At 34.5% G+C, this 25,909-nt stretch overlaps 2 protein-coding genes across 10 annotated transcripts in view; one reads left to right on the top strand and one right to left on the bottom strand.

The window, feature by feature from the left end:
* Window positions 1-2,441, top strand: part of MMS22L (MMS22 like, DNA repair protein) — a 112,197-nt gene extending 109,756 nt beyond the window's left edge. For all 3 annotated transcript variants that reach the window (XM_016130185.2, XM_036220143.1, XM_036220146.1), the window contains exons 24-25: window positions 3-170; window positions 860-2,441. In XM_016130185.2, the coding sequence (XP_015985671.2) occupies window positions 3-170; window positions 860-941 (250 nt within the window). In that variant the 3' untranslated portion in view covers window positions 942-2,441. The remainder of the gene's footprint in view (window positions 1-2; window positions 171-859) is intronic.
* A 343-nt stretch (window positions 2,442-2,784) lies between these two features.
* Window positions 2,785-25,909, bottom strand: part of KLHL32 (kelch like family member 32) — a 180,388-nt gene continuing 157,263 nt past the window's right edge. For 6 of the 7 annotated variants that reach the window (XM_036220150.1, XM_036220152.1, XM_036220153.1 and 3 more), the window contains 3 exons: window positions 23,773-23,965; window positions 21,994-22,088; window positions 2,785-7,696 (listed from right to left, as the gene is read on the bottom strand). In XM_036220150.1, the coding sequence (XP_036076043.1) occupies window positions 7,535-7,696; window positions 21,994-22,088; window positions 23,773-23,965 (450 nt within the window). In that variant the 3' untranslated portion in view covers window positions 2,785-7,534. Of the gene's footprint in view, window positions 7,697-21,993; window positions 22,089-23,772; window positions 23,966-25,909 lie in introns of those variants that run through there. The other variant, XR_004950742.1, reaches the window with a different exon arrangement.

The following is a 25,909-nucleotide window of genomic DNA, read 5'->3' as shown; positions in this document are numbered from 1 at the left end:
AGGAATTTTATCCAGGATTACGGTATGAAATACGATTATCAAATTTACAGCATTTTAGAAACAGTAGCAGCACTGGACCAGCAGGTTGTTATTCACTTGATTTCTACCCTCACTCAATCTCTGAAGGATTCAGAGCGGAAATGGGGCCTTGGCAGAAATAGCAAACAAAGGTATGTTAGATAATTTGATTATATTCTTTTGGGCAATGATTATAAAATCCAGACTCATTTTCTACAAATGGCTTGTTTTCTGATTCCCCCAAACTTTGGATGTATTGAGTTGAAAAATGTCTTAATATTATGATTGATACATCCATTCACCTATTGTTTTTTTTTCAAAGGGACCAGCTTAGAAAGCTATATATTTCAGGAGTGCTGTTGTTGCTTAAAACACATTGTATTCCTCATTGGGTAGTGGATTTCAGAGCCTCAGGTGTCTTGTTTTTGTATAAAATCCATTATGGCAAATCAGCCTTTTGAGGAGTGCTTAATTTACTGAATCAGCTATATCGTGTGTATCCAGTTAAGCTGAGTGACCCAGTTAATTAGGTAATATGTTTTTTAGTCAAAAATAGATAATAGGGCTTTTATTTTATAGGCTTACAGTCCACTTGAGGGTAGTACTTGAACTATTTAGAGTAATACAACACTGTGGCAATAAGCCTGTAGTTCCTAAAGAGATTGTTTTAGAGGGGCCAGCACTCAGAACTCATAAGTCCCAAATTTTGTTAAAGAATCAAAGTACTTTAATCACATTGGGTGCATGGTAGGGTGTACTAACATTCAGGCAGGTTCAATTAAAAAACAAATGAAAAATAATAGAAAAAAGGTAATAGATTGCCTTCTTTTTTCTTTAACAGGAATGCCTATAGCCAGCTTTTATCTCACCTAGGACAAGTGGGACAAGATGAGATGCAAAGACTGGAAAATGATGACATCTAATGTTTTGCGATTCATCTTTTCTATTAATTATAACTATCTAAAGCCACTTTGCATCCTCTGACACCTTTTAATTAATTGTATAATGTTCTTTTAAAAATACTTTCTAGGATTTTTCTTTACATAACTGTAAGTATAAAGTATATAAATAAGGAAATAAAGGTTAAGTATTTTACAGGATCTTGGAACTTGGGCAAAACTGCATTCTATTTTGAAGAGATTTTAGTTTAACTAAGGAAACCTTCTAAATGAGAATGTTTTCTGGGCACGACCACTAAACAGGCTTGTGCTGGTTGATCCACTGACTTTTTACTGTAATGTGACTTTCTGCCTTGTGATTTTTGTTTTTTGTAAATCATGTTTTAATATGATATGTTTTAATATGGAGGGAGTTAGTCAAGAGATAGGACTGTTTTTTTTTTTTTATGTTATGTGTGAGGCAAAATAATAAATAAAACTCTTACCAAGCATGCTTAATTCTGTGAGGAATGAGACTGAATCTGGCTAAATTATTATGTAGATAATTTATAAAAATTTTTTTAAACTTAGGGCAACAGTGTTTAAGTTCCAACAGTTGCCAGATGTTTTTCTCTACTTATCCTTTCTTTTGGAATTATCATTAAAAGAAATATCAGGTGGATAAACAAGAGCTTTTAAGAAGATAAATAATATTCTGGAAAATCTAAAGATTGCAAATTAACAGAACAGGACTGAAAAATCAGCTGATTATTTTCTTGCACTTTAGTTAGAACCTCTTATAACTTAACATGTTACATATTTATAGGGAACTAGTTTAGTTTCCTTTAGCAGCTATTGTCTCTCAACTTTTTAAGTATCTCATCCAGATTTATTTTACCAGTTGAGCACTTGTCTTTGACTCCTTTTCATGATGAGCATTTTTTGGTAAAAAGAGCTCTGGGTTTCAAACCTAGCTCTGCTTTATGACCTTGATCAAGTTACTTAATCTTTCTGGGCCTCAGTAAAAGAATAATCTTTTTTCTACTTTACAATGTTCTGGTAAGATCCAGTGGGATAATGTGCATAAAAATATTTGGTGACCTATGTTCTGTTTGGCGACGTACAGACATGTTCACTGTATTATCATGCACAAGGTAAAGAATACCTCTCAATTTTGTTCTTCTTTCTCTAATATGTCGTAGATGAATGATCCCACTATTTTTCATTGTTTTCTTACATGGTCTGTTTGCTATCTTTCAAGTAATTTATTGCTTTATCTTTGGGACTCCCGTCTGTATCATGGTTCTGTTCCTTCAAGAAAACATTTCAGCCCTTTTCTGTCTCAAAAAGTATCTTTAAAAAGGAAATGTATTGCAATCAGCAAAATATAGTTAATAGCCTTTTCCTAATTGTCATCTGTGAAGCCTAAAGGAGTTTCTGTTGTGTTCATGACATGCAAATGGTCTGTTTTCCCCCAGATCAACCATCATTATGACTTTGACAAATGAAAGGAATAAAAGCCTCTTAAGGTTACTTGATTTCATAGCAATGAGTTTCTTTTCATTATGATAGTGACTTATTACTATTTAATCTGTTTAAAGTGATGCCTTTAAAGAGGTTATTACATATAGTATATATATTTTTTATTTTCTAAGAAAGGTAAATATAGCTTCGAGAATCTTGCTCCTCACTCTATTAAACTTTAAGGGATAAGAAAAGATGCTTCCGAATCATGCATTAGGGTATATATCTATAGATGCAAAGAATAAAGTTTGTACTTACAAAATCAGTTACAACAAAAAATTCGTAACAATATTTATTTTTGTATATATGTATTTTTTTTATTAATAAGTAAATTTTTAAAGAAGCAGTTTTTTTAACTGGAGAAAAAAATTTTACAGCTCCTTTCCTTTTCTTGTAAATCTTCACTGGCCCTTCCTTATTGCAGACTTAGAGTACCTTACACCTGCTTCCTTAATATCCGTTTTCCCCTAAATACCACATAAGCTCTGGGGCTGCTGCTTCTACCATTATAATGTAAGCCACTCTCTTTTAGTGAAATATGAGAGTATGTTCTCAGTTCTCATGGTCTTTGGCCTCTCTGTGACATTTACTTTTCCTTTATCTTCCCATCACTTCCTCAGTGATACTGCTCCTTCCTACACATACTGTACTTTGAGAGCATCTTCAAATTCTTCTTACTTATCCCCAGCAAGATCTGGCCCTTCACCTGCTCTGTCTCCATGTTCTTCTATTAGTCAACTGATAACACTAGCTCATATTTTCTCTCTCAGATCTATTTCTAGTGAAAATTTCTCTCTAAACCTCTCTAGTTGGATCCTTCTGAAATCTCAGTGCAACATGTCAAGCTGCCCACATCACCTTCCATTCTAGTCTAGTTCCTGCCTGTATTTTCTACCCAGGGAATACACTATTTTCCCAAGCTACTTTGTCTTGAAACTTCAGAAGAATCTTGGATTCTTCATTGTTCCTCACTTTCAGTTGATCTTGCTATTTTTTGTCATCCTGTACATTCAACCTGTTTTTTCTATTGGGGGCTATAATATTATCTCCTTATCTCCAATGTTCCCTTGTCACAGTTCTGACATCAGTGTTCCTAAAATACTGCTTTCTTTGTTACTTTTCTGCTTAGGGCCCTTGAATTACTTTACATTGTTAATAAGCTGACAGTTAAACCCTTCAATCAGGAAAATTTCTGCCATCTGACTCTACCTTTTCTGTCCAAGCTTAAACAAGACTAGACTTTTAGACCGAATACCATATTCATTCTATACTCTGAGAGTATTCTAGTCAAATAATTTCTGTGAAATATCAGATAAGAGTGTAAAAGAGATGATTAAAAGAGAACAGAATGGTGAAATGACATTATTAGACATTCGGATTTGGTTATGATTTAAATTTTAATTGAACATTTAATTAGGTTTCCATGGGGGAGGAAAAAAAACATAAAGAGTATTGTCTCTGTACAAAAATCATTGTTCATTTGCATTAGAAGAGTTTCATTGTGTAACTTATATTTTCACCTATTCCTAGTATATTTTCTTAAGCATATTTGACTTTTTCTTCCTGGATATCTTTGTAAAAAAAAAATAATTATTTGTGGGTGGTTAGACTACATGTATGTTATATATGTATTCATCACCCAGCATTGCTATCTTCTCTCATGCTTTATCATAAAATTTCAAAGCTACTTTGTTCTTAAAGAATGACATGGACCTGTTTTCATGTACTTTTACAGAATCTTTGATAGATTTTCATTTTTCTTCCATTCTGTTAAGATTATATGTTATATAAAAATTTGACAAGCCTCTGCAGGTGGGAAAAGCATCTATGAAACCTACCTTCCCTAAGTGCTACGTTGATATAGCACTTGTGTTTCAAAGATAAAAGGTAGATATGATATAGCATCCTCACTAAAAGCAGTAGTATCAGTACTAAACCAAAGCTTTTTGCCTGATAGATTTTTTTCATAAATTTTCCCAAAACTGACCACCTGTCTACTCCTCTTAGGGTTAAAAATATCGTATTGTCAGTCAAGTGTATAGTATCCCAATATAAATAACATGCTTTGTTTGGTTAAAACAGTTGGATTGGAAAGCTAGCAAGGTAGCATATTCTTTCACATATTTAATAAGATGTGAGATTTGTGTTTTGATGTTTTGATACTTTGATAAACTATGGTAGTAAGGTTACCAAAATCAGTACCAAATGATTGGAATTGATCAGTTTCTGCTTATTAAAACTTTTGATGTGCTAATAGATATCTGATTTATTGAATTTGTGAATTGTACTTTTAGAAAAATTCTGGGGATTCATATTTTATATACATTTATAAATTATTTTGTGCATATAATGATATAGAATAAAAACATATGTATTTAAGTTACAATGTGCCCATAATTATTCATCTTCTTTATGGCAGATGATTTGCAAACCAAAATAAAAATAACCATCTTAGCGGGAGGAATAATTCTGTCTTATTCCCGTTGCTTTGATATTCTAGTAAAACACTAGTTTCCCATATATTGTGATGTCTGAAGAGGATACAATGTACATATGGTTAAACTGTGAGGAAAGTATGAAAAGTATGAAAAATACCCTAATCATAACCTGGCATTTTGTTACCAAGGATCTAAGGAATTTTATTATATTTTACATACATAATACTTTAGAGATTCATGTCTTTGCTGGCTTTTACTTCCATACTAAGAACAGTGCTAATATCTATGTGGTACTGCTTTTTATTTTTAAAGTAAAATCTTGAAGTGATGTGTAAGTGATTGGAAGTTCATAGTCTTCTGTGGAAATTCAAATTAAAATACAAATACAATATGGTCTTTAATTTTGAAGAATGAAAATAGGTGAATTACTGTAGGGTAGTACACTTAAGTGGAAAACATATTTAAATACTTCCAATGGAATTTGGTTTATATAACCAAACATGGTTTTTCTTCTTCTTATTGATAATTTGGAGAAAATGATCTAATTATAAATGATATGAGTTTTTTCTTTTTGGGGAAGGGATGTTGTACTTTGGATGCTGTTCTTTGGCTATAACTTTAAAGGATGTTTCTGGAAATTATGTAAAGCTTTAAAAAATTCTGAGTTCAATTCTGTAATACTAGTGAATACTGTGTTAAAGTTCATCAAGGAGGAGTTTGATACTATATACTATTAGACCATTTCCCTTTCATTCATTGGAGATAGGGTCTGCAAATACAAATAGATTTTAATGGTTTTATAAGGTAAAACTGCTGGAGGGAAAATTTGTATGTCAAGTAGAAAATTTAATGAATCTGAAATATTCCTTGCTTAGGTCCTTTGTTGAAAAGATTTCTGAAATGCCGGAGTTCATTTTCCTGATTTGGTAGACTTGGTAAGGCATTTAAAAAATTTAGGTGGCTTATACCTTTTAAAGAGATTTTCTGCCATCCTTTTAAATATCAGTTATCAATCACTTTCTACTTTTCAGAACTATACAAATACTCTTAAGGTATCATCTCTGTTCTTTTAAAAGTTTACCTTTCTTCCTTACCCCAGGCTCCACTCCTACTCTTTAGTCCGAATAGCCAGAAGTTACTTATATATTAATTTTCAAACATAGCTATCTTATAATATATAAAATTAATGAATACTGTATTTAGGATAAAAATCTTTTTATTCACTTCTGATTACTAAAAGTGGTTACATGAATAAAATGAGAATGTCCCATAAGACAGAGATTGCTAAATGATTAATCTCTGTCAAGGGAAAAAGACTGAAGTCTTCCCATTAATAAAGGTGACTTAGATAATAGCAAGATTAGGAAAAGGGGAAAACTCACATTATAGTTGTTGAATTTATGTTCACATGTGATTATTGAGTTATTTTTTGTTACAGACAAAACAAATCCAAAAACCTAACCTAAAAAAAATACTTATGCATTATTAAAAGTGGTAGTAATAAAATATGTATTGGTTCTAGAGAAGAATCCCACAGCACTCAAGATTGACATAACCTTTAACAAAGTGGAAAAACTCTTTATTAGAACTACTGATTCTAGGTTCAAATTTATGTCAAAGCACTTTATGGTACCAAAATTAGAACAACTAATTTTTTGAGCTATAAAATGTCATTTTTCACTAAATGAGTTTAAACGAGATGTTTGAAGGAGTTATTATTTGAGGCAAGGACTTGTACAAGTTTAGGAATCTTACGCTTTGGTAAACTCCCTTTTGCCTAATTAGCATATCTCTTTCACATGCTTGTCAGAATTATGTTTCACATAGCATGTACTCAAAGTTCTACCTAGTAATTTTTAAACTTCGAAAATAATCTCCCTGTTCAGTTACAAAGTTCTAAAGACAGTAAAATACCTTGGAATATGAGTAACCTGTTTTTCTTAGGCAAAGTACTTAAGAGCATTTGCCTAATCCTCACAACATTCTTCTGAATTAATATGGAAATCAATAACTGTCCTCCTCAAAAAGGGAGAAAAATGAAGCCCTGTAAAGTTAAGCCCCTGTCCAAGGTCACAGAGTAATAACCAACGGGAAAAATCTGGGTATTCCAACTGCTGTTCTTGTGTTCTGTTATCTGTATTACCTTGAATAAAATATGGCATTTAAAAATTTATGATGTCATAATGCTGAGTCTACTGAGCGAGGCTGCATAATAATGTTAAATTTTTAAAGAAAAATTACAAAGCCAGGTTTAAGCAGGAAAGGGATTAAGTACTGGAAAAAAAAATTTAAGTTCATTAATGACAGTACTTGGGAAATAAACTGACTAATGGTGTCGTCTTTAGACAACACTGATTAGAAAAAGTGGACAAACAATACTCTGAAGACTCATAGAACAATGGACCATTAAGTTGGCACTAAGCTACTCCACAATAAAAGTCATACATATGGTATCATATGTTAACACACGCTGAGAAAGGGTGACAGGAATTTTCAGTAATTGATTTTAGAAAATTGTGGGGGGTTTTGTTAATTTTATTTTTGCTAATGTTTATCTGAATATAAGACCTATAAAACAAAGAAGCATTGAGCACTGAGTCTTTTCTTGCCCAATATCCGAAAGTCAGGCCTTTTTGTTCCCTCCTGTTCATGCTGGTTATTAACAGCATTGGCTTTTCAGATGGTGCCAATTCTGTGATGAGGCACTTGAAGAGTTTGAAGGTTAGGACAAGTGAAATACGGAGCTGGAAGGAAGCATGCTGCTATTCCATTGGAAGCAAAGGGGAGTGTAGGCCCATAGAATACTTCTTCTTTGCCTTCTCTACTTACATCCAAAACCTACAAAAGAAGATAAAAAGCCTTCATGTCAAAGATGATTGCTAAAAATAAAACTGTACACATAAAAGGAAGCCTTTCTTTAAATTCAGTTATGCTACCATGACCATAACCTTATTTTTCTCTCAGAAATGCCAGAAATAAGTATTAAGTTCCTACTTAAGTGCTAATCTTATGTTTATATGGTTGTGTATGTACATACACACATATAATTATTTAATTTCAGAACAGTGATCAGGTCGGTAGCATTATCCTCACTTAATAAAACACCCTTAGACTGATTAAATTACTTAGTAGATGTCATGTTGGCTTACAAATGCTCACCTAAAAAATGAAAACGTTAATCTTGCGACTTTCTGAAAATTGGTAACATCTAGTTCAGTATCTAGCACATGAAATATAGGACAGCTTATTAGTAAAATCAAAATCAGTTCTGTTGATTTGGGAAATTTTTCCTCAGTTATTTCCTTTTCAAAAGAGACGGAGTTTCATATCTTTTATGGAAAAGACTCAGTCTGTGCTTGCTGTTAGCTCACCAAATCTGACTTACTCTTACAACTAGGAATATTTGTAAGGAAAGCTGATGATATCCTATTTGTCAAACCCACCAGGCTCTTTGCAGCCCTCAATCATCTTAAACTTCTTCATTCGAATTTCCTCTACCCTCTTTTAAAACTTCTCCTGGAAGAAGTCCAAGATGGTGGCAGCATAGAAAGACGCTGAACTCACCCTCTCCCATGAACGACAACTGAGGGCTGCACGTGAGCATGTTGGTGCCCTGCCGATCCCAGTTTGGGGGCCAGCTGAAGGAAGGGGTTGCAGGAAGTGAGTGTAGTGGCCCTTAATGTTGAACCCACTGTCTGGGGCTAGAGTGGGCTCCAGACGGTATGGCTAGGAATGTGCCTTATAGATTGGCCAGAGCACCTGGCCAGAACTCCTGTCCTATGGAGGTAGGGGACATATAAATTAAAGGCACTCACCAGCACCTGCAATTCCAGAGGAATTTTTCCAGTACTAATCCCTTTCCTGCTTAAATGGATTAACAACTGAAATACAACAGGGCTGACTGGAAAGCTTCTGACAACAAATGAGATAGAGACCATACAGAGAAGCTCAGGGAATGATGGGAGCTCTCTGGGATCTGCAGGAACCCCTCTGGGATTGCAAGTGCTGGTGAGTGCCTTTAATTTATGTCCCCTACCTCCATAGGGCAGGAGTTCTGGCCGGGTGCTCTGGCCAATCTGTAAGGCACATTCCTAGCCATACCGTCTGGAGCCCACTCTAGCCCCAGACAGTGGGTTCAACATTAAGGGCCACTACACTCACTTCCTGCAACCCCTTCCTTCAGCTGGCCCCCAAACTGGGATCGGCAGGGCACCAACATGCTCATGTGCACCAGGCCACTGATCCCAGAGCCCACTCCAGCCTACCAGCCAGCACCCCAGACACCATGTGCACCTACCCTGACTCCAATCTCCCTGCCAAAACCACCTGGTACACCCAGTCAACAGGTCACCTCTAACCAGGGCCACTTTTTCAGGATTTGAAGGAATAGCTATTTTATCTAATTCATATAAACAAAGTCAGACACAATGAGAAAGACAAAGGAATATGTCCCAAATGAAGGAACAAGAATCCATCTCTCCTCAAAAAAAAAGAAAAACCTAATGAAATGGAGATAAGTAGTTTGCCTGATAAAGAATTCAAAGAAAGTCATTTGAATGCTCACCAGACAAGAGTAGAAGATAAGAACTCAGGGAGAACTTCAAAGAGTTAGCAAATAGAATAAAGAACCAATGAGAGCTGAAGAACTTAATAACTGAGATGAAAAATACATTAGCAGTTGATAGATTAGATAATACAGAAAAAATGGATTAATGACCTGAAAGACAGATTAGTGGGAAGCACGCAATTAGAACAGCAAAAACAAAAAGAATTTTTAAAAAGCAAGAATAGTTTAAGGGATTTGTAGGACAATGTCACACACACACAAACTCTCAGATTATAGGGATCCCAGAAAGAAAATAGAGAAAGGGACAGAAAGCACATTTGAAGAAATAATAGCTGAAAACTTTGCTAACTTTGGGAATATAACAGATACCCAGGTCGAGGAAACAAAGTTCCAAGCAAGATGAACCCAAAGAGACACATGCCAGTACATACTGTTATTAAAAAGGTAAAACTTAAAAAGAGATGTGAAGATAGCAAGAGGAAAACAAGGAGTCATATACAAGAAAACACCCAAGAGTTACCAGTTGATTTATCACCAGCAACTCAGAAGGGAGTGTGGCAGGACACCTTTAAAGTGCTGAAATAAAGGAACCTACAAACTAGAATACTCTGGTTATCATGAAACGTGAGGTAGTTTCCTGAACAAGCAAAAACTAGAGTTCATCACCACTAAACCTGCTTTACAAGAAATGTTAAATGGGCTTTAAACAGAAAAGGCGGTCACTGGAAATAAGTCTTTGAAAGAAAAAAAATCTCAAAGGTAAGAAACTATTAATCACAGCAAATTAGCCATTTAAAAAGCTACTGTGAAGGTCAAAAGAAAATAGCAAGCTCAATTATAAAAGCAATAGAAGATACAGAAGACAAAATATAAAATAGGACATCAAAAACAAAGCTTGTGTGAGAGGATATAGTGCTTTTAGAATATATTCAAACTTAAATATCTGTCAACTCAAAGTGCTATACACATAGAATGACATAAATAAACCTCATGGTAACCACAAACCAAAAACATACAAAAGATACACAAAAAATAAAAAGGAACCCAAATAAAACACTAAAGGAAACCACAAGAGATCAAAAGAAGAAAGTAACAGTACAAAATCAACAGCCAAAATAGCAATAAATATATACCTATCAATAATTATTTTCAATTTAAATTGACTAAATGCTCCAATCAAAGGACGGAGGGCGGCTGAATGAATTAAAAAACGACCCATTTATATGCTGCCTATAAGAGACTGAACTTCAGATGGAGATAGACTGAAAAAAAGGGATGGAAAAGACACATTGCATGCAAATAGAAACAACAAAGCTCATGTAGCAATACTCATCATACAAATTTGACTTAAAAAGAGACAAGGACAATACAAAACAATAAATTAGTCGGTTCAAAAATAGGCTATAGCAATTGTAAATAGCTACACTCAACATAGGAGCACATAAATATAAACGAATATTAATAGACATTACGGGAGAAATTGGCAGAAATAGAATAAAAATAGGGGACTTTTCAGTGGATCCAGACAAAAATCAGTAAGAAAATAGCCTTAAATGTCACATTAGACTAGATATTTGAATGGACAGAACATTTCATGTAAAATCAGAATACATTTTTTTTTTCAAAAGCTCTTGAACATTCTCCAGAATAGATCACATATTAGGCCACAAAACAAGTCTCAGTAAATTCAAGAAGACTGAAATCATAAAGAATCTTTTCTGACCATGACAGTATGAAACCAGAAATCAACTGCAAGAAGAAAACTGAAAACGACACAAACATGCGGAGACTAAACGTGCTACTAAATAACAAATGGATCAGACAAGAAATCAAAAGGAAAACTACCTTGACACAAATGAAAATGAAAACACAACTTTCCAAATCTATGGGATGTAGCAAAATCAGTTTTAAGAGGGAAGTTTATGGCTATCCAGGCCTACCTCAATAAACATGAAAAATCCCAAATAAACAATTTAACTTTATACCTAAAGAAAAAAGAAAGAAAGCCCAAAGCAAATGGAAGTAAAGATCACAATGGAAATAAAATAGAGACCAATAAAACCATAGGAAAGATCGATTAAACTAAAAGCTGGTTCTTTAAAGATAAACAAAATTGACAAACCTTTAGTCAAACTCACCACTAAAAAAAAGCTCATATAAGTCAAAGAACTTAAAACTAACACTACAGAAATACAAAGAACCACTAAAGAATTCTATAGACAGTAATATGCCAACAAATCAGACAACCTAGGAGAAATGGATAAATTTTTTAGAAGCATACAATCTGCCAAGAAGAAACTCAACCGTGAAGAAACAAAATTTGAATGGACAGATTACTAGCAATAAAATTGAAACAGTAATCAAAAAGCTCCCAACAAACAAAAGTCCAAGGCCAGATGGTTTCAAAGGTGAATTCTACCAAACATTTAAAGAATACTTCCCCTTCTCAAACCATTTATAAAAATTGAAGAGGAAGGAATGCTTCCGAACTCATTCTAAGAAGCCAGCATTACTCTCATACTAAAACCAGACAGACATTACAAAAAGAGAAAATTATAGGCCTTTATCCCTGATGAACATAAATGCAAAAATTAACAAAATGAAAGATGGATTCAACAATACATTAAAAGGATGATACACCATGATCAAGAAATTTATTCCAGGGATGCAATGGTGGTTCAGTATCTGCAAATCAGCCAGTGGGATACATCAACGAATCCAAGAGAAAAAAATGATATGATCACCTGAATAGATGCAGAAAAGCATTTGACAAATTCAAAATCCACTTTTGATAGTTATAGAGGGAACATACCTAAACATAATAAAGGCTAAATATGACAAACCACAGCTAATATCATATGCAATGGTGAAAAGTTAAAAGCTTTTCCTCTATCAGGAACAAAACAATGATGCCCACCTTTACCGCATTTATTCAGTGTAGTATTGGAAGCCCTAGCCAGAGCAATCAGACAAAAAGAAGTAAAAGGCATCCAAATTAAAGAAGTAAAACTGTCATTATTTGCAGATGGCATGATGCTATGTGTAGAAAACCCTAGACTACACCCAAAAACTATTATAATGAATCAACTGAGTAAAGTTGCAAGATAGAAAATTAATATAAAGAAATCTGTTGAGTTTCTATAAACTGATATTGATTATAAGAAATTAAGAAAATCTCATTTATAATTGCATCAAAAAGTAAAATACCTAGGAATAAATTTAAATGAGGAGGTGAAAGACCTGTACTCTTACACTTAAAAGACACTAAAGAAAGAAACTAAAGCAGATACAAGAAAATGGAAGGATATACCGTGCACATGGATTGGAATGATTAATATCATTAAAATATCCATCCTATTCAAAGCAGTCTACACATTCAAGCAGTCCCTATCAAAATACCAATAACATTCTCAGAACTAGATGAAATACCACTAAAATTTACATGGAACCACAAAAGACCCTTAATAGCCAAAGCAATCTTGAGAAAAGAACAGTGGAGGTATCACGCTCCCTGTTTTCAAACTATACTACAAAGCTATAATAATCAAAACAGTATGGTACCAGCATATAAACACACATAGAACAATGGGACAGAACAGAGATCCCAGAAATAAAATCTTGCTTATAAAAACAACTAATCTACAACAAAGGAGACAGTCTCCAACAGGGGAAAATGACAGTCTCTTTAATACGTGGTGCTGGAAAAACTGGACAGAAACATGCAAAAAAAAAAAAAAAAAAGAGCGTACTTTCTTATGCCATATATAAAACAAAAAGGATTTAAAATCAGACTTAAATCCATAAAACTCCTACAAGAAAATAGGCAGTAAACTCTTTGACACTGATCTTAACAATACTTTTTGGGTATATCTTCTCAGGCAAGGGAAACAAAAGAATAAATAAATAGGGATATATCAAACTAAAAACATCTGCATGTTGAAGGAAAGCATCAACAAAATAAAAAGGCAACGTGCTAAATGGGAGAAGATATTTGAAAATGATATATCTTATAAGGGATTAATATCTAAAATATGTAATTAACTCATAAAATATAAAAAAATCCAATTAAAAAATGGGCAGAGGACCTGAATAGACCTTTCTCCAAAGAGGACATACAGATGGCCAACAGATTTGTGAAAAACATCACTGATCACCAGAGAATGCAAATCAAAACCACAATGAGATACCACCTCACACCTGTCAACAATAGCTGTTGGCAAAATTTCAACAAATGAGCACTGGCGTGGATGTGGAATCCTAGTGCACTGTTAGTGGGCTTGTATATTGGTGCAGCTGCTATGGAAAACAGTTTGAGATTTCTCAAACCGATAATTGCCAGAGGAGAGAGAATGGGGGTGGGTAAAAAAGGTAAAGGTAATTAAGAGTTACAAACTTCCAGTTTAAAATAAATAAGCCACAGTGATAAAGTGGACAGCAGTGATAAAGTGTACAGTCAATATAATAACTGCACAGTGACAGATAGTTACTAGATTTACCATAGTGATCATATCATAAGTCATTGAAATGTCAAATCATTGTGTTGTACACCTGAAACTAACATAATATTGTATACTGACTATATTAGTAAAATTTTAATAAAAGGTAAGTAAACCTTTTTCTTCCTTGGATTCCATAGTTTAAAAAAAAATAAAGTTTATCAATGGCATTGTCCTATTAATAGTTTTTCACCTGTGGTCCCTTTTCCTTCATCTCCATCCTAAATGTAAATGTGCCCCAATATTCCAAGCACAGACCTGTTGGTACTCTTCTTTAATGATGTTGTTCACTCCCATGCCTTCATCTATCACTTAGGTGAATAATTCTTTAGCCTTTACCTGTAACAGTGCATTATTGTAGATAAGAGGGGCCCTTGAGACTTGGGGATCCAAACTCAAAAAGAAGGAAATCACTAAGGCCTAGAATAAAAGAATGATTAAACTTGTAGCTATTTTTTTCTCAATTGGACAGCTAGGTGTCCCATCCTATTTACTGAATGATATATCCTGTCGCTACTATTTAAAATATCTCTATTATAGGCTACGTAAAACTTTTCCTTTTTTCTCGTGACTTATGTATCTTCCTGCAGTACCACATTTACAGTTATTTTGATTGAGGAGGGCAAGTTTCCTCCATACATTTTAAAATGACATCTTGGCTACCTTTCCTAGAGATTTTGAGAAGTATCATTTCCCCACTGTGTGAGAAAAAGGAAAATCTCAATGGGATTTTGATTAGAATTTCATTAAATGTAGAAAGTAGAAATCTTTCAATATTTACCTCAACAATATAAAGTTAAGTACTGTATTCAATTTACAGAGAAGAAAATTGAGGTCAAGAGAAAGTCCATTAACTTGCTCAAAGTCACACCATAAGTGATAGAGCCAGTAATGGGCTCAAGGTTGCAACCCAAGAAAGAGAAGGATTTTATGCCATTCCTAACACCCTACACTTCAATTGGATATATTTTTAGAAGACAAAATAACAGTTGAGGTCATCATCCAAATAGTTTTTTTCTGGTTCCATGGGAAAACGGAAACTGCATATGTTAAGCAGATGTAATTTATTTAATCTGTGAGAAGGGAAAAGGAAGCGTTGGCAGTTTTTCTCCAAAACACTCCCCTGTAAATTGGCAGAAAGAAGGCGTTGGGGAGAAGGAGGTGCCAGCTTGACAGCATATCCTCTAGCCAAAGGAAAGTAATCATAAATGAAAAGCAGTGGAGGTGATCTGGAAACAGACTAATCACTTGTAGACTTATGCAGCTGCTCCCTATGTGCTGCTCATCATCCATGGCACACCAGATTAGTCAACCTTTGTGCCAGACATTTGCTTACACACCCACTGAATAAACAAGAACACCTCATTTTCCTCAGAAATCTAATGTGTTCCATGAGCCTTTATTACTAACAAGTCCAAATCTCAATCTTTAAACAACTATTAACTAAGAGCGCACTTTACTTTTGTTTGGGTTGCCCTTGTAATGAATCAAGTAGTCTATGCTAAGTCAAGTAGTAGAAAGAAATAAAATAGTATGCTTTCTCAACATCTGACATGCTTCATCCTGGTGTGGCTGAATCCTACAAAGGACAGTTAAAGAAGTTTTAATTAAAGCCCATGCTGGACAATCTAATGAGACAGCTTATTGATTGGTATTTTCAAGAGAAAAAAAATGACTCCAGTCCTTTTGAATATTAACAGACCAATCTAAATCATTTAAGTACAACCTTCATTAATCTTAGCCATGGCCTTAGAATCTAAGGATTATATAGATTTGTGGCTTAAGAAAAATGTAAACTTTGATATTTTTTAGATGTATACTATTTTCTCCACTGCTCTTTCCTGTACTTTTCAACTGGCTGATTTGTACTTAGGACTTTCTACTGTCTAATAAAAATTTTCTTATAAACACTATTCCAGTTTCCCATTATCTTGCTTCTCTCTTGGATATTGTTCCAGCAAGTAGTAAAGAAGTGGCTTGCTTTTGAACATGTAGCAAGTTTCTCCAACTATCAATATATTACTGTTAGTGAACCAAAATAAATAGTTTCATAGTCACCCATTAAATAAGTATTTGAGATTGTGCAACCATAGTTCAGAATGAATGATTATATAAACTGTAACCAGTTTTCAATAACTAGAGTGAGAGGTATCAGTAAAGACTCTCAAAAGCCTTCATCAAATTCATCTATGTTCAGTAGGACAAGTGTGCCAGCCAAGAGAATAAACACAGCATTTGCAAAATGACCGATTTTCTATATTAAAATGGCTAATGGAACACAGAACTACCCAGAAAGCTGACTTTTTTGAAAAGCAAATATATTAGAATATTAGATCTCAGGTAAAATTTACTCTACTAATACAGGCACTGATTAAAACATTTTTGAGTCATCTCTTTAAAATCACCTTAATTCTGAGACTGCTCTAGAATATCCTTAGTGGTTTAAAGTACACACAGGTATTCCTTCCATCTTTTGAGGAAGAGCACAGTCATGAGGAGTTAGTGTATATGATATTTCTACTCCTTGAGCTAATTTAACATTAAAATTAGTAGAAATATACCCATAAATAAGACTGAAAAAAAAGAAAAAAGACTGACAAATATATGCATGGGTGAGAGACTAGAAGCTCTCCTTGCGAGAAAACAGTTTGCTTGTTCGTTGTTATCCAAAAGATATAACCAAGCTCTAGTACAAAGCAACCTTCAATTAACTGAAGACTCCCTTAAAGACCTTCATGTTTTTCAAAGAACTCATTTGTAGCTTTGATAATTTTTTCTACTGTATCATTGTTTCCTAGTTTATTACTTTCATTTTTATTATCTCCTACTACTTTGAATTTATTTTTTGGATTATTTTCTAATGGATTAAGCTCTATATATTCTACAAGCTTTGCTATGTATTTTCATTATCACTCAGTTTTGGATATTTTTTTAAACTTCCATTATGACTTCTTTAATTCATAAGTTAATTATTTCTAAATATATATGGACTTATTTAACTTTTTAAGTTCAAACTTAATTGCAGTTAGATCATAGTTTACATAATATTTAATTTTTTTAAATTTATTAAAGTATTCTTAACACAAGTACATGATAGATTTTTGTAAATATTCAGGTATGCCTAAAAAAAAACATGTTTTGGAACATTGTCCAGGACAGATCATATGTTAGGCCATAAAACAAGTCAATAAATTTTAGAAATCTGCAATGATATTAAGCATCTTTTATAACCACAATGGTATGAAACTAGAAATCAATTACAAAACAAGAAAATTCACAAATATGTGGAGATCCAACAACATGCTATAAAAGAAGAAATCAAAAGAAATAAAAAATATTGTGAGACAAATGAAAATGGAATTATATCATGGGATGCAGCACAAGATGTTCTAAGAGGGAAGATCATAGCAATAAATGCCTACATTAAAATAAAAGAAAGCTCAAATAAACAACCTAGCTTTACATGACCAGAAAAGAACAAACTAAATCCAAAGTTAGTGGAAGGAAGGAATAACAATGGAATCAAAGGAATTAGAGACTAAAGAGACAATAGAAAATGTTAATGATTTTAAGCTGCTTTTTTGAAAAGAAACAAAATAGATGTGTAGCTAGACTTATCAAGGAAAAAGAAAAAGTACTCAAATAAATTAAAAATGAAAGAGGAGACATTACCATATAAACACAAAGGATCATAAGAGACTACTATGAACAATTACACCTTTACAAACTGGACAACCTGAAAGTAACTGGTAAATTCCTAGAAACATACAACTTAACAAGACTGAATCATGGAGAAATAGAAAATCTGAAAAGACCAATTACTAAGAAAAGATTGAATTAGTAATAACATAACAACAACAACAACAAAATGTCTAGGACCGATGGCTTCGCTGGTGAATTCTACCAAATATTAAAAAAAAAAAAATACTAATCATTCTCAAACTCTTCCAAAAAATTTAAAGAGTAGAGAAGATTTCCAAACTTATTTTACAAGGCCACCATTACCCTGATACCAAAACCAGACAAGGGCACTACAATAAAAAGAAAATTACAGGTCAATGTTCCTGATGACTATAGACGCAAAAATTCTCGACAAACTATTAGCGACAAACTATTAGCATACCAAATTCAATGATACATTTAAAGAATAAACCATGATCAAGTGTGATTTATTCCAGGGATGCAAGATGGTTCAGCATATGCAAATCGACCAATGTGATACACCACATTAACAAAATGAAGGATAAAAATCATATGATCATCTCAACTGATGCAAAAAAACATTGACAAACTCAAAATAGATTCATGACAAAACTCAACAGAGTATAGAGAGAATATAACTCAACATAATAAAAGCCAAATATGACAAGCCCACAATTAACATCATACTCAATGGTGAAAAGCTAAAAACTTTTCCTCTAAAATTAAGAACAAGACAATAGTCTAGTGGCATTTTTCAAAGGAAAAGCAGTCCTAAAATTTGGATCCATGAAATGCCAAAAGCTAAAGCAATCTTGAGAAAGCAGAACAAAGCTGAAGGCATCACACTTTCTGATTTCAAACTATATTACAAAGCTATGGTAAAAACAAACAAACTAACCAACAAACAAAAAAGACAGTATGGTATTGGCATAAAAACAGACACATAGATCAATGGAATAGAACAGAATAGAGAGCCCAGAAATAAAAGCCAATTAATTTATGACAAAGGAGCCCAGAACATACAATGGGGGGAAAGGATGGTCTCTTCAATAAATGGTGTTGGGAAAACTTGATAGCCACATGCAATTTAGGGAAAAGGCCCTGTACCATACACAAAAGGCAACTCAAAATGGATTAAAGACTTGAACATACAACCTGAAACCATAAAACTCCTAGAAGAAAACAGGGGTAAACTCCTTGACATTTCTTTTGGTAATGACTTTTGTGTTTGATACCAGAAACAAAGGCAACAAAAGCAAAAATGAACAAGTGGGACTCTATCAAACTAAATAGCTTCTGCACAGCAAAATAACGCATTAAAAACTGAAAAGGCAACCTATTAAATGGGAAAAACTTGCAAATCAATATCTGATAAGGGGTTAATATCCAAAATATATTAAGAATTCATAGAGGTGAACTGCAAAAACCCCCCAAACAATCCATGTATCCTGTCCATCTTTCAAGGTTTATCACAACCAACAAGTGCGAAGCCCGTCATGAAGCCTTATCCTATGCACTCTGCTACCTCCCTAAATTTATATGCAAAGTCCCCTTTTTCTTAAACCTTAAAACTAGCTTGTCTTCCTCAAGGAATTAAAGCTCAGGAATGAAAGACAACCTACAGGATGGGAGAAATATTTGCAAATTATATATCTGATAAGGGGTTAATATCCAAAATATATAAAGAACTCATAAAACTCAATAGAAAAAAATATATGGTTGACATATGGGCAAAGGATGTAAATATTTCCCCAGAGAAGATATACAAATGGCCAACAGGTAAATGAAAAGTGCTCAATATCACTAATTAGGGTAATGCAAACCAAAACCACAATGAGATATCACCTGAAAACTATTAGAATGGCTGGCATTAAAAAGACAGGATAACAAGTGTTGGCAATGGTGTGGAGGAAAAGGAAACTTTGTGCATTGTTGATGGAAATAAAAGCTGATATAGCCACTATGCGAAACAGTACTGAGGTTCCTCAAAAATTAAAAAATAAAACTACCATATGATCCAGCAATCCCACTTCTGGGTGTAGAACTAAAGAAAACAAAATTACTGTCTCGAAGAGATACCTGCATTCCCATGTCCATTGCAGCGTTATCTAAATAGCCAAGACATGGAAACAACCTAAGGGTCCACTGATGAATGAATGGATTAAAAAAACATGGTATAATCATATGTACAATGAAATATTATTCAGCCACAAAAAAAGAAAGAAATCCTGCCATTTGCAATAACATGCATGGCCCCTGAGAGTATTATGCTAAGTGAAATAAGTTGGACAGAGAAGGACAAATGCTGTATGATCTCACTTATATGTGGAATCTAAACAACTTGAACTCATAGAACCAGAACAGACTGGTGGTGACCGCCACAGATGGGGCCGTGGAAAGTGAGGGAAAAGGGTCAAGGTGGGCAAAAGATAAAAACTTCCAGTTTAAACTAAATAAGTCCCTGGGGATATAAAGTACTGCATGGTGCTATAATTAACAATATTTTATATTAAAAAGATTTTAAAAGTTCTTGTCACAAGAAAAAAACTTTCATAACTATGACATGATAGATGTTAACATATTGTAGTGATCATTTAGCAATACATACATATATAAAATCATGCTGTACACTTTAAACTAATAAAATAAAACTGAAAAAAACTATATCCTCATGAACTGTTTGACCCCAAAACCCCATCCACTAGGAAAACTTATTAATTGTTACAGTCCCTCCCCTTATCCACATGCATACATTCCAAAACTCCCATTGGATACCTGAAACCGTGGATAGTACCGAACGCCACACACATTGTTTTTTTCCTATGTATATATCCACTTTATGTCTTCTCTTTGGAATATCTGAATTGCCAGCATCATTACTCTTATAGTTCAAGGCCACTATTAAGTAAAATAAAGGTCACTTGAACACAAACACTGAGATACCTCAACAGCCGCTCTGATAACCGAGATGACCACTAGCGGGAGGGTAGCCATATACAGCGGGGACATTCTGGACAAAGAGATGATTTGAGTCTTGGGTGGGATGAAACAGGACAGAGTGGGACAGTACAAGATTTCATCATGCTACTCAGAACAGTGTATAATTTTAAACTTACGAATTGTTTATTTCTGGAATTTTCCACTTAATATTTTTGACCATCATTTATCATAAGTAACTGAGACAGCTGAAACCACAGATAAGGGGAAAGGGGAAACTACCATATTCATATCTGTGCTACTCTTTCTGATATAGATATATTGATCTATACCAATAATGAAAGTATGTGAAAGTCCCCAGACATCCGGCAAGACAAATCAAGAGACAAGATAAAAACAAACAATATTATAAATGTAACGGGGACTATAACTAAGGATAATACAACAATATGCTAACAACTTTGAAAACTTAGGCAACATGAGAAAGCTTATGATATATATCTGTGTGTGTGTGTGTGTGTGTGTGTGTGTGTATATATATATGCATATATATATATGCATATATATATATGTGTGTGTGTATATATATATGCATATATATATATATATACACACACACCCACATACACCTTATGAGACTGAAGAAATTAAAAAGCTTGAATAGTCCTGCAACTATTAAAGATACTGAAGCAATTGTTAAAAATCTTGCCACAGAAATGAGATAATATGAGTAGTTATAAGGATATATTTTTATGGAGATCAGAAGATAGGTCAGGGCTAATACACATGAATATTATACCAGAGAACAAGTAAAATAGAAAAACTATGATAAAAATTATTTTAAAAATAAATATTAGTATCTTGAATATGTATATCAACAAAAAGCTACTGCTGTTCTGAATAGACCAGCTGGCAACTTGCCCAGCCCGGGCTGCTCACATGCTTATGTGCCAGGGCTATTCTTCGGGGCAGAGGCTGTTCCCATCAGACCAATCATAACCCCCTACTGCTCACAGCTGTCAGGAAGGAAGAACACTTTTTTATGTGGCATTTATGGAAATGAACAAATTAGGAAATAGAAAATAAGGAAATGGAATAGAAAGGAGACATCCGTAAAAGTTTGGGGGTATAAAAGTACTATTAACTAAAGATATGTAGATTTTTTTTTATAAGAAACAGAAAGGTATCCCACTTTCCCTATTCCCAATATATATGACATATATTTTCAAAGTTCATCTCTATCTTTAATAGGACTCTATTTATTAGGCATCATTTTGGGGATGCAGGATGAAGTTTAGTGGCTAAACTAGCTGCACAAAGGGAGCTCAAGCCTCTTTTTACATATAAATCTCTCGTCCTTCAGCAGCAGCGTTGCGAAAAGTAACCTCACTGAACCACTCAAACGTACTTCAAAAGGATCTTCAACCACTCACCTGGATACAAGCCAGAGGCTCATTTGTCCAAATCGAATATCCACCAACTAAATATATTCTCTCATTATGGACAGCAACTCCAGATTCATTTTGGCCTAAAGTAAATTGAATAAAAAGAAAAAAAGAAATCCATTTCCTTGCATGTCTTAATTAACCCTTTTGCCACTGAGGAATACTATTTCCCCCTGTAGCACACCTGTATACTCCACAGGATTTTTGTAGCAACTCATCACTGCCTCAGTACTGAGAAGGAAGAATTAACCACTATTTCTCAGAGAATGAATCTGCTGGGTCAGAACCAGGCCATAACAATCATTGACCAGCTAAGTTAGCAATAATAAACCATATAGAACTAAAAGTTTTATACTCCTTTACATTTATAGAGGTAAATAAGGTTAATTTTAGAAATGCAAAACACCTCTTGTAGTACAATGCTTTTAACGCAAGTGCTTACATATGTAAAATAACAGCTGCAACCCCAAGAAGCCAATAAAACAGACCCATGCCCCTAGTGTGCCCCAAATGAAGACAAATGACAGAAAAGACTGATAAAGTTACTACCCTGCCTTTCCTTACATACACAACAGTTTTAAGACTATATTAAAGTTCCTGAGCTGGGACCAGCCTGGATAGTCCCTAGATACTGACACGCCAAAATGATGAAAGGTTCCTCCCCTATTTAAAAAAGAAGACAGAATAACTCACTACTCCATATTCTTCCCTAGAAGCCATCAAAGAGTGAGATAGTCTCTTTTTATTGATGGGCTGACACAGGATTGACTCGGGTAATAAATAAGCTGGATCTTATAGCAGACAAAAGCACAGATCCAGGTACCGAGGAGCTAAGGTACCACTACAGTAACTTAGAGTTCAGTTCTTGTAGGTGGGCCTCCAAAATCATTTTTGCAGAAACAGCAACTGAATACAAAGCATCTGAACCTCTCACATTGGTTACGCTTTCAATAGTGCCTCCCCAGCAGCAGCTGTGAGTGATTGAGTGTCCACTCAGCATATTGTCTTCAGGCACTAGTCCAGCCCCATTCTGAGTCTCTGATTTTTCCTATTAGTAGAGCAGCCTGGGAGGGATCTGGTCACTTGTGAATGTTAATAACACTAGCTGACAAGGGAGAAATAAATAGTTTTTAACTCCATAAAGGAACGTCAGGGGTAAGCTGTTCGTTGTTTCCCTTTCATTCTTTTGGGATGAGGATGGTCCATACACAGTGCTGCCCTGTGGTAATGTTGGGATAGATATGTGTGGCTACAGATGCCACCAAACTCCTCTCCATAGCACTGTCCTAAGGCTCGGTCTATAGGAGAATACAGCCAGAAACAATATCGGACAGTGACAAACAACAGAAACCGTTCCCCTGAACTCACAAGAAGTAAGAGGACTAAAAGTAGTGAGAAGTAAAAAATAAGTTGCTTCTGTAAGGACTCATTAACTCTTTCGGCACCTGCTTCCTCCATTTTATAGGGCATTTTGAACTTGTATCAATGTTTCTATGTGGCTATGTCAACCGTAATGGACTTGACATACCTCTGTTAGCCACACGAGAACATTCACAAAGGTCACACAGGCCCTGAGGAACTAGATGCTTGGCCACCTGATGAAATCAAATTCTGTGAGATAATGTGCACCTTTCTGGTTAATAAAAGCAAGTCATTCTATCACCACACGCTTAATAAGTAGAGAGGCATTAAAGATGTCCAACAGAACAAGTTTGGCAACTTCTTGAATCTCTGCTTTTGCAGATTTACTTAATCAAAGGTACTTGCCAGTCAACAGGTTGAAATTACAACGTGTCCACTGGTCAGTGTCGATGTTGTAAGAATCTATATGCCGCACAAGGATCCGGTCATTATTGTAGTCCAGGTCATTGCCTCCAAGAACATAGAGCTTCCTTTGGACAGCAGCCATGGAATGGTAGACTCTTCTCTGCAGCATGGGGCTGCGGCTTATCCACTCATTCTGAAAAAAGAAAGCAGGTCAATTCTGTTAATAGGAGAGAGCACCATGGCAGAAAACAGCTGCACCTCGTTAGTAGTGGGGACCCTGATATTTGTCAATTGCATTCTATTAAAATGTTTATATACTTTGATAGCTAAGGTCCTCTTACCTGAGATTGAGCACAGAAGAACCCACATATCTCAGATCTATTTTTCAACTTACATAAGGCATTTCCTCTGGTTTGGTTGCATTTTATAGGGCATTTTTGTATTTAAGGGGAGCACACGAGACTATAGAAATTTTCATGATGTTTATCTCATCCAATTGAGAGAACTTATTCATGCAAATTATTTGAGTGAAAGTACATGGCTAGGTATACTGTGTATGGTGGTGTAATAATTACAAAATAGTCTCTAGATCTAGAATGCCTGAGTTTTATAACCGGTATATGACTTTGCGCAATTTACTTAACCTCTCTGTACCTGTTTCCTCGTCTGTAAGATGAGGATAATAATATCCACCTGACAAGTGTGTTATGAAGATTAAATGAGCTAATACACATAAAGCATTTAGAACAATACTTGACATGTAATAAATGTCCAATAAATGTACACTAGTAAAGGTTATTTCTAGGCACACATTTGTTATGGTAGAAGGCCAAGTTTTATATGATAACTTTAGGGAATGGCAAAACTTCTAATTGGTTCTAGGTTACTCTCAATAAAAAGAAAGGTATGCTCGACCTCTTTTATAGTAAGGCTCCTATTTAAAATATAAAGTAAAATTAGATGAAAATAAAATGACTTTAATTTTAAATCTCAACTAAGTAAATGGACAAATATGTAAACCTAACCATTTTCTTTCAACATGAACACAAAATATATAGGCACAACCCAGATTCCTTTTTTGCCAAGAAAAACTTGGATTTTGACCAGAAAAAAAAATCATATGATATTTTGAATACATAAATTTTACTAGTTTACAAAGCTGTAAAAAAAGAAGAAAAAAATGTTCTGTATAAATATTGGTCCATTCACTAAAGTCATATTTAATATTTACTAGCTCATATCTAATTTCCTTTAAAGATACACTCAAAAAAAAAAAAGAAAGAAAGAAAGTGGTTTGTACAATTTGAAAGACTTGCATTTATTTGCTTCTCCATTTTAAACATGTCATAATAAGAATCTCCTTCCAATTAAATGTCTTTTCTAATAGTCGAACCTTTCTTTCAGGTATTTTGCTAAGAAATACATTACACGAGTGGGTTTAAATCAAAACTATGACGATGCTTTCCTTGGGTGCTTTCTATGAAATAACACATTACAGTATTAGAAATCAATGTTTGCATTAGCAGTCCAGTCCCCTGCCAAAGAACTATGGACGCCATCTGGTTTGCAAAGCCTGCCTGCATCCCCTGATTATATCTTTAGCTTCCTTCACTGCTGTGCCTGCCAGGTGAGCCGCCAACCGCTGCAAAGGCAAAGAAACAGGGAGGCCTGGTGGGGTCATCCCTAATAAGCTAGCACGTGAATACTAATCAGTGGTGGGGAAGCAGAGGTCACCCCAGTCTGCCTGCTGGCAGGTAGCGATGTGCTCTGTGGCAGATGGCAGGCATTATCGACTCTCCACAAAGGCCTAGAAGAGAAATAAGCACCAGGGCTGAATGATAGAGTTATTGAGATTCTGAGCAAGATGCAAGCAGATGTGATGTTTGCCAGTACCCACTGTAAACAATATGCCAGCAGAATTTTAAAAAAGAGCATGTGTGTACAAACATGAAACAGCACTCATTTGAGAAACGTTAACACCTTCTTCCTCTTTAACCACGTGTGCACCAAACTCGAGTAATTGCAATTAATGATCCCTCTTGAGACTATCTGGCCCATGGACATGTGGTCTCTGAAATCTACAGCTTCTAAAGGCACACTTGCAAAGAGAGAAATACCTTCATTAAATTCAAAATCA

The sequence above is a fragment of the Rousettus aegyptiacus genome, unplaced genomic scaffold, assembly GCF_014176215.1.
Source record: "Rousettus aegyptiacus isolate mRouAeg1 unplaced genomic scaffold, mRouAeg1.p scaffold_m13_p_1, whole genome shotgun sequence".
NCBI classification, from domain to species: domain Eukaryota; kingdom Metazoa; phylum Chordata; class Mammalia; order Chiroptera; family Pteropodidae; genus Rousettus; species Rousettus aegyptiacus.
The sequence above is the reverse complement of the archived record's forward strand: the minus strand, read 5'-3'. Positions and strand labels throughout refer to the sequence as shown.